This window comes from Nestor notabilis, unplaced genomic scaffold (assembly GCF_000696875.1).
Source record: "Nestor notabilis isolate BGI_N333 unplaced genomic scaffold, ASM69687v1 scaffold22862, whole genome shotgun sequence".
Taxonomy (NCBI): domain Eukaryota; kingdom Metazoa; phylum Chordata; class Aves; order Psittaciformes; family Psittacidae; genus Nestor; species Nestor notabilis.
The window spans coordinates 1-8,043 of record NW_009919036.1 but is presented as its reverse complement, the minus strand read 5'-3'; the positions used below and the strand labels follow the sequence as shown (position 1 = coordinate 8,043).

The window sequence follows — 8,043 nt, the reverse complement described above, 5'->3', positions numbered from 1 at the left end:
GGAGGGTGCTGAGGCACTGGCACAGGGTGCCCAGAGAAGCTGTGGCTGCCCCATCCCTGGCAGTGTTCAAGGGCAGGTTGGACACAGGGGCTTGGAGCAACCTGCTCTAGCGTATTTTAACTTGATGCTGCCCTGCTTATGCCAGTCCCAGGCCTGGCTGAGTTTCAGGGCTGTCCCTCCCCTCCCTGTTCCTGCAGGAAGTACTACAAGTTCATACTGACGAGGAATTTCGAAGCCCTGAATTCGAAAGGTGGTGGGAACCAGGTCTCGCTGCTCAACATCATGATGGACCTGAAGAAGTGCTGTAATCACCCCTACCTCTTCCCTGTGGCAGCGGTGGTACGTCAGCTCTGTGTGTGTACTGTGAAGGTGGTTCTGAGCACTGTGTGTTGGGGGCTGTGTCCGTGATCTTGCTTTGGTTAATGGTGTGGGTTTTCAAGCCCCGGATTTTGTCTTTGGAGTGTACATGAATTTCTCTGAGTGTTGTCCTTGGAGAAGCTGACCAGGATGCCTTTTAGGAAGCTCCAGTTCTACCCAATGGATCCTATGATGGGAATTCTTTGGTCAAATCTTCTGGCAAACTGATGCTGCTCCAGAAGATGCTGAAGAAGTTACGGGATGGGGGTCACAGAGTCCTGATCTTCTCCCAGGTGAGTGTAGAGAAAGAGTAAGACATTTTTAAAGGGTTTTTCTTGTTCTCTGTAAGAATTTGGAGCAGATAGAGATGGGGGGAAGAGGTGGTGGCAACAGTGATGTTTCAAACCACTGTCACCTATGGATCAAGAGGAGATAAGAGTGCTGTCTATGGGGAGGGCAGTTCAAACGCAGTCCCCTCATGCTGGCAAAGCTGCCTGTAGAGTATGAGACACGAGTGTTGCCCCTTGAGCAGTTGCCTGTTGGCCATACTCTGCTGTTGGTGGTGCCACCATCACCTTGGCCTCTGGGCTGCAGTGGGTGGCAGGGAGCCAGGCCATGTGGAAATGCTCATGTCAGGGTCTCCTTGCCCTGCAGATGACGAAGATGCTGGACCTGCTGGAGGATTTCCTGGAGTACGAAGGCTACAAGTACGAGCGGATAGATGGGGGCATCACCGGCGGCCTGCGCCAGGAGGCCATAGACAGGTTTAATGGTACTTGTGCTTCTGCCTGTCCGAGGGGAGTACGTGGGGTGGGTTCACAGCATGTGGGAAGCTGCAGGGTCACTCCTTGCCTTCCCTGACCAATGGTTCCATCCCCAAAGCACAGTTCTGCACCTCGCCACACACACCACGCTTCTTTCTGTCTCACCCTTTGCCACGTATGGGTTTGTCTTTTTCAGCTCCTGGTGCTCAGCAGTTCTGCTTTCTCCTCTCTACCCGCGCCGGTGGTCTGGGCATAAACCTTGCTACGGCCGACACAGTCATTATTTATGATTCTGACTGGAATCCCCACAATGACATCCAGGTTTTTGACTTTTCCTTTTCCTTCCCATGTAGTAAGTACCCCTGGGGCTCGGCTTTGTTTGCAGGGCAGTCGGTCTCTTCCCTTGAGAGCTCTATATGGGGAGCATGTTTCTGCTCAGCAGCCCCAGTCCTGCAGCCACTGCCCTTGCCATGGCCTGGGAGATACCTGGCACATAAACCCAGCCCTCTTCCGAGGGCTTCTCGCTTTCTCCAGCTGCTTGTTCCCAGCCAGGTGCCCCCATCTCATTTGGGGAGCTTTCACTTGTGTTTCCCAAAGCCTGGGGCAGACCCTGGCTAAGAAGTGAATGCCAGCAGGAGCAGGCGAGCAGCCAAATGCCTCCAGAAGTCATGGAAAAGCAGAGAGCAATGTGTATCCCTGCCCTGTGCTCCTGTGCAGCGCAGCGGGGTGAGACCCGTGGCCCCTCAGCAGCTCCATGCTCTGCCCGCAGGCGTTCAGCCGCGCTCACCGCATCGGGCAGAACAAGAAGGTGATGATCTACCGCTTCGTGACCAGAGCCTCCGTTGAGGAGCGCATCACGCAGGTGGCCAAGAGGAAGATGATGCTCACCCACCTGGTCGTCCGCCCGGGGCTCGGCTCCAAGTCGGGCTCCATGACCAAGCAGGAGCTGGATGACATCCTCAAGTTCGGCACAGAAGAGCTCTTCAAAGATGACGTGGAAGGTGAGGTCGGGAAGGAGTGGGGATGCCTTGCAGGCGGCAGGGCCTGGGCTCACTCTCTTTCCCCACAGGCATGGTGTCGCAGGGACAGCGCATCGCCATGCCAGACGCTGTCCCCCCTTTCTCTGACACGCTGTCAACCAAAGGGGGTGCAGTGACTCCCGGCATGAAGAAGAAGCACGGTGGCACCCCACCAGGTGTGTAGGCCCCCAGGTTTGGGTGACTCGTTTCCTCCCTGGCCTGTACCTGAGCTGTCTCCACGTGGTGATCTGTGCTTCCATTGTCCTCGCTTTGTTCTTCAGGTGACAATAAGGACGTGGATGACAGCAGCGTGATCCACTACGACGATGCTGCCATCTCGAAGCTGCTGGACCGAAACCAGGATGCAACTGATGACACGGAGCTGCAGAACATGAACGAGTATCTCAGCTCCTTTAAAGTGGCCCAGTATGTTGTGAGAGAAGAGGACGGTGTGGTAATGTGACTAGTATCATGTCTTACAATCGCACCTCTTTGTACATCCCTCTGTGTTCTGTTCCCTTTCCCCTCTTGTGAGCGTTCCAGTGCAGGGCAGGGCTCCTCCTGCTCTGCCTGTGACTGCTGTTGCTTGTTCCAGACCTGGGGTCCTGGGGCTGATGGGGCTGCTGCAGTGAGGAAGCACAGTTGTCTTGGTCTTGTGCAGCCCATGGTGCGAGCCAGGCTCCCTCCCTGTTGGCACAGGACCTCATTTCGGTCAAAGCATCCTCAAGCACCTTCTGCCCATCCCTGAAGGCTGGGAACAGCCATGGTGCTGCTTATGTACCATGCTGCTGTCAGTTGTTTTCCTGGCTTATTTCCTCCATCTGATGTGGGAGCTGGTGGCAGGCTGCTGCTCAGGGAGATGTGTAGTTTCTCCCTTGATGTGGGCATGAACACTGCAGGGCGGGATGGGTGGCAGAGTTTGGAGGAGCACTTTGGGAGCTTGCCCCAGCGCTTTGAGAGCCTTGCACTGAGGTCAGTACATTTGGGCAAAGCCAAATTCCAGGCAGGGGCTTAGAGCCTCTCCCTTCCTCTCCCTGGACTGCTGATAGAGGTCGGGGCAGTGGGGCAATGCTGCAGCTCTGTGGCTGCCCCATCTCAAGCCTCTTGGTTCTTGCTTTGCAGGAGGAGGTGGAACGTGAGATCATCAAGCAAGAGGAGAATGTGGACCCTGACTACTGGGAGAAGCTGCTGCGGCACCACTACGAGCAGCAGCAGGAAGATCTGGCCAGGAACTTGGGGAAAGGGAAGAGAATCCGCAAGCAGGTCAACTACAACGACACCTCACAGGAGGACCAAGGTACAGCTACTGCTTGGCTCTGGGTGCCTAATGGATATATAGGCTGAGTTGTTGTTTCTCTGCAGTTTGGTAATGTGCATGGATTTGTGCTTCCCAGATTCCTAAACTTTCCAGGATAGAAATTCTTCAAAGATTTTTTTAAGTTTTGGTCTCTAAACTCTGTTTTTCCTGGAGGAATTTAGGAAAGACATGTCCGGGGACAAAGTATTTCCAATTAGGGCTTTTCTCTATAGGAGAACACTGATTTTGGAGAACCTGGGAATGTGACTGCCTGGTTGTTGTGTCCCCTCTCGCTGCCTGGCACTGGGGTGCCAGCCACACTGGTGGACAGGCTCTTGCCTAGGGATGTCCCTCTGGGGCAGGGACCGGTTGCTTGGGGCCATCTCCTAACCTGTCTTCCCTTGGGGTTTGCAGAGTGGCAGGATGAGCTCTCTGACAACCAGTCTGAGTATTCCATCGGCTCCGAGGATGAGGATGAAGACTTCGAAGACAGGCCAGAAGGTCAGAGTGAGTTAATGTGTTTGGCAGTCCATGGGATTTTGCTTTGCGGGAAGCTGCTGGCGCCCGGGTATAGCAGAAACTCCGTGTCGGAGGGAATGTTGTGCTTCTGGGCCTCCATACAGGGGGAGGTGTCCTCATGTGCTGCCGGGTGAGGAGATTCCCAGGGCAGGGAAGGCAATGGGCTGTTTCTTTTGCTGGCAGCTGCAGGACCATAGTCTGGTCCTCATGGTGGAAGGATGGGGAGAACAGGAGGTGCCTGGCTGGAGGCCAGTGGGATGGGTGGAAGGGACTGGAAGCTTTGGGATTGGAGTGGATGCAGGAAGCTTTTGGCCATCTTTCCTTACTGCCTGGGCTTGTCCATCACTGGGGCTGCTTGGCTCTAGGTGGCAGGAGACAATCCCGCAGACAGCTGAAGAGTGACCGGGACAAGCCTCTCCCTCCTTTGCTGGCAAGAGTTGGGGGCAACATTGAGGTGAGTGTTGGCCTCAATCAGAGCACAACCAACACAGTCATGGGGCTGGCCAGGACTCACTGGCTGGAGCACTCTGTGCTGAGCCTCCGGCACATTAGTCCTGATCCAGCCTTCCTATAGCAGCTGTGAGGCTCCAAGGTGCCATGTGCTTCCAAGACACTGTGATCCCAGTGATGCCTCTGCCCCTGCAGGTTCTTGGCTTCAACGCCCGGCAGCGCAAGGCTTTCCTGAACGCCATCATGCGCTGGGGGATGCCTCCCCAGGATGCCTTCAACTCCCACTGGCTGGTCCGGGACCTGCGAGGGAAGAGCGAGAAGGAGTTCAGGTACAGGAGACCCTGGGCACGCAGGGCGAGCTCTGTCCTGGCCCTGCCTGTTGTCCTGCTGTGTCACCAGCTCTGCTGCGATCCCCAGGCTGGGCTCAGGTCTGGCTTTCCTTCCACAGGGCCTACGTCTCCCTCTTCATGAGGCATTTGTGTGAACCCGGGGCAGACGGTGCCGAAACCTTTGCGGATGGTGTTCCCAGGGAAGGGCTGTCACGCCAGCACGTGCTCACTCGGATTGGGGTCATGTCGCTTGTAAGGAAGAAGGTGGGTGAGTGGAATTTGAAGTGTGCTGGTTCAGGCATGTCCCGGAGACCTGTGGGGTTCATGGGCTGCTGCACGCTGCGCCCCAGGGATCCCGTACTGAGCCTGCAGGCTCGGAGCACATCCAGCTTTGCCAGCATGCAGGGGATGGGAATGCAAGCTGCATTTCAAAGCTGCTGCTTCCCTCCCTGCGAGGGGCACAGCATCAGTGGGTGTTTAATGGTCTGACTGGCAAAACAGAGGAATCACACTGGGGACCTGCTGGGTCTTGGAGCTGGGGTGTGAAGTGTCCCTGGTGGTAGTGATGCTGCTGCTCCGTCAGTCGTGAAACAGCCAGGCTGGTGATGTCCCTGCTGGGTTTGACTCGATGGTGTGTGTCTGCCCCAGGTCCAGGAGTTTGAGCATGTCAATGGCAAATACAGCACCCCAGATCTGGTTCTCGATGGCCCAGACAGCAAGAAGTCCAGTGAGATTGTGTCTTCAGATCCCAACACCCCCATCCCGGCCAGCCCAGCGCACGCAGGACCTGTCTCCCTCACTGGTAGATGTTCCTGTGGGCTTTCAGGGGGTTGTGGCTTTGGGTTGGCTTGGGAATGGGGGTGGAAGAGGCAGAGCCCTCTGCAGCCCATTCAGGATCTTCCTCACTTTGCTACAGACAAAATAGAAACACAGCTCGTGTTCCAGGAGGAAAGGGAGCAAGTGGAGCAGAAGTGCAGGAAGGTGTCTGAGAGCCAGGTGGGGTGGCTTCCTTCAGCGTTTACCCTGGGAGACCCTATCATGGTCTATGGGGAAGGTCAGAGAGCTCCCTGAGGAGGGGGAAGGCTGGGCTGACCTGGGGTGGGCACTTGACATTAAGGTGCCCGTGAGTGCTGAGAAGGTGGAAGGTGAAGAGCACCCAGAAAGCTGCGACAGCAAGGAGAGACCGAGGGATGAGAAGCAAGAGGAGAGTGAAAGGGCTGTGCCTTCTCCTGAGCCCCTGGTGAAAGGTGAGTCTCTGGGGCTGGGATGAAGCAATCCCCTCTTGGCCGTGGCCTGGGTTTCTGTGGAGCTGTGGCACCCATCAGTGGCATTGGTCTGTGCTGGAGAAGATCCTGAACACACAGACAATAAAATCACTTTACCCTAAAAGGGCGAGTTGTTCCCAGAAGGGTTTTCCATGTCAAGCTTTTCTCATAGTCCTGTTCCCTTCTGCAGATGAGGGGATTCAAGAGAAAGAGAAGCCTTTGGAGAAGCCGGAGTTGAACAGCAGCCCAGGGAGAGGGGAGGACAAAGAAGTCAAAGCAGGTGAGGTGCAAGGAGGCTTTGGGGCAAGAAATGGCTTTTCAAACAGTGGTGTTAGTGAGGAGCTCCTGGGGGAAAGGAGGGCCCTGGTCGGTTTTCCAGTGGAGTATGATGAGACAGCACCATTTCTTGTGTTTGCCAAGCAGAGGACGCCAAGGTGGAGGAGAAGGAGCAAGGTGAGGCTCAGCAAAATGGTGACAAAGAGGAAGAGGAGGACGGGAAGAAGGATGACAGAAACGTGAACTTCCGATTCATGTTCAACATCGCCGACGGTGGCTTTACAGGTGAGAGCAAGAGGGCTGGAAGAGCCAGAAGGCACGTGAAGCATGTGAAGGGGCTGCAGTGGGACGACGCTGGCTTACAGCTCGATGTCCTCCTGGGCAATGCTATTGCTCTCCCTGCCTGCAGCATGGTGCAGCCTCGCTGCTTGACCCCACTGTCGTGCTTCTGCTTCCACAGAGCTGCACACGCTGTGGCAGAACGAGGAGAGAGCTGCCATCTCCTCTGGCAAGATCTATGACATCTGGCACACCGCCGGCACGACTACTGGCTGTTGGCAGGAATCGTCACGTACCCTTTGATGTGGTGGGACCGTGCCTCCTGCTGATGGGTGCAGGGAGGTGGTGAGGCCAGGGGGGTGCAGGGATGAGCAGGGAGGTGTTTGGTGACGTGGTGGGGATGCTCACTGCTGGTCAGTTCTCCCCTTGACGCTCCCTCGGCACCAGTCATGGCTATGCCCGCTGGCAGGACATCCAGAATGACCCACGCTACGTGATCCTGAACGAGCCCTTCAAGTCGGAGATACACAAGGGGAACTACCTTGAGATGAAGAACAAGTTCCTTGCCCGGCGGTTCAAGGTGAGTTGCAGGTCCAGGGCTGGTGAGTCCTTACCAGTGGGGGGGACCAGAGCGGTGCTGCAGGGCCAGGGGGAGCCCATCAGCACCGGCTGGGAACGGAGCAGGGACCAGGCTTTGCCAGGGGTTCATGGTTGCTGGAGCAGAGCCGGGTTTGGTCCCGGGGAGCTCATGGGCACTGCAGTACATGGGCTGGGGATGGCTGCCATGGGCTCCTCTCTGTGCATGGGCCAGTGTTCTGCCCGGGTGATGCTGTGGGAATGCTGCCCACATCCCTTTCTGGGATGCTCACTGTCTGAATGGGATGAGAAAACATAAGGGCTAAGCCTGTTCCCCCAGGAGTTCTTGGGAGCGAGGCCAGTGGGGAGCACATCAGGGCAGAGGCAGTCTGGAGCCTTTGGGGCAGCGCTGATTTACACTGGAGCAGGGTCTGGGCCTGAATCTTTCCCTCTTTTGCCTCCCAGTTGCTGGAGCAGGCCCTGGTGATCGAGGAGCAGCTGCGGAGGGCAGCGTACCTCAACATGACCCAAGACCCCAGTCACCCGGCCATGGCCCTGAACGCCCGTCTGGCTGAAGTGGAGTGCCTTGCCGAGAGCCACCAGCACCTCTCCAAAGAGTCCCTGGCTGGGAACAAGCCCGCCAACGCCGTCCTGCACAAGGGTGCGTGTGGGAAGGGAAATCCAGCCTGGGAGGTTGTCCCTGTTTCCTGTCCCCTCTTTGCCATCGGCTCCTGGCTGCTGGAGCTTGCTGGGACACAAGGTGTCTGTGTCTGGTGGGTGTCCCCATGGCCTGAGCCCGGCTCGCTGTGCCCGCAGTGCTGAACCAGCTCGAGGAGCTGCTGAGTGACATGAAGGCTGACGTGACGCGCCTGCCCTCCATGCTGTCCCGCATCCCGCCCGTGGCCGCCCGCC

At 56.8% G+C, this 8,043-nt stretch overlaps 1 protein-coding gene across 1 annotated transcript in view; it reads left to right on the top strand.

Annotated features, from left to right (window-relative positions):
- CHD5 (chromodomain helicase DNA binding protein 5) overlaps nt 1-8,036 on the top strand; it is a gene marked incomplete at both ends in the record, with an annotated part of 13,322 nt that extends 5,286 nt beyond the window's left edge. Inside the window, 22 exon segments of the mRNA XM_010010047.1 lie at nt 198-339; nt 519-650; nt 1,012-1,129; nt 1,318-1,442; nt 1,891-2,122; nt 2,191-2,316; nt 2,422-2,594; nt 3,263-3,437; nt 3,852-3,944; nt 4,322-4,410; nt 4,602-4,735; nt 4,855-4,999; nt 5,384-5,537; nt 5,652-5,751; nt 5,864-5,982; nt 6,191-6,280; nt 6,424-6,561; nt 6,737-6,804; nt 6,807-6,847; nt 7,003-7,135; nt 7,597-7,792; nt 7,948-8,036. Coding sequence (XP_010008349.1) covers nt 198-339; nt 519-650; nt 1,012-1,129; nt 1,318-1,442; nt 1,891-2,122; nt 2,191-2,316; nt 2,422-2,594; nt 3,263-3,437; nt 3,852-3,944; nt 4,322-4,410; nt 4,602-4,735; nt 4,855-4,999; nt 5,384-5,537; nt 5,652-5,751; nt 5,864-5,982; nt 6,191-6,280; nt 6,424-6,561; nt 6,737-6,804; nt 6,807-6,847; nt 7,003-7,135; nt 7,597-7,792; nt 7,948-8,036 — 2,812 coding nt within the window.
- Between the last annotated feature and the right edge of the window lie 7 nt (nt 8,037-8,043).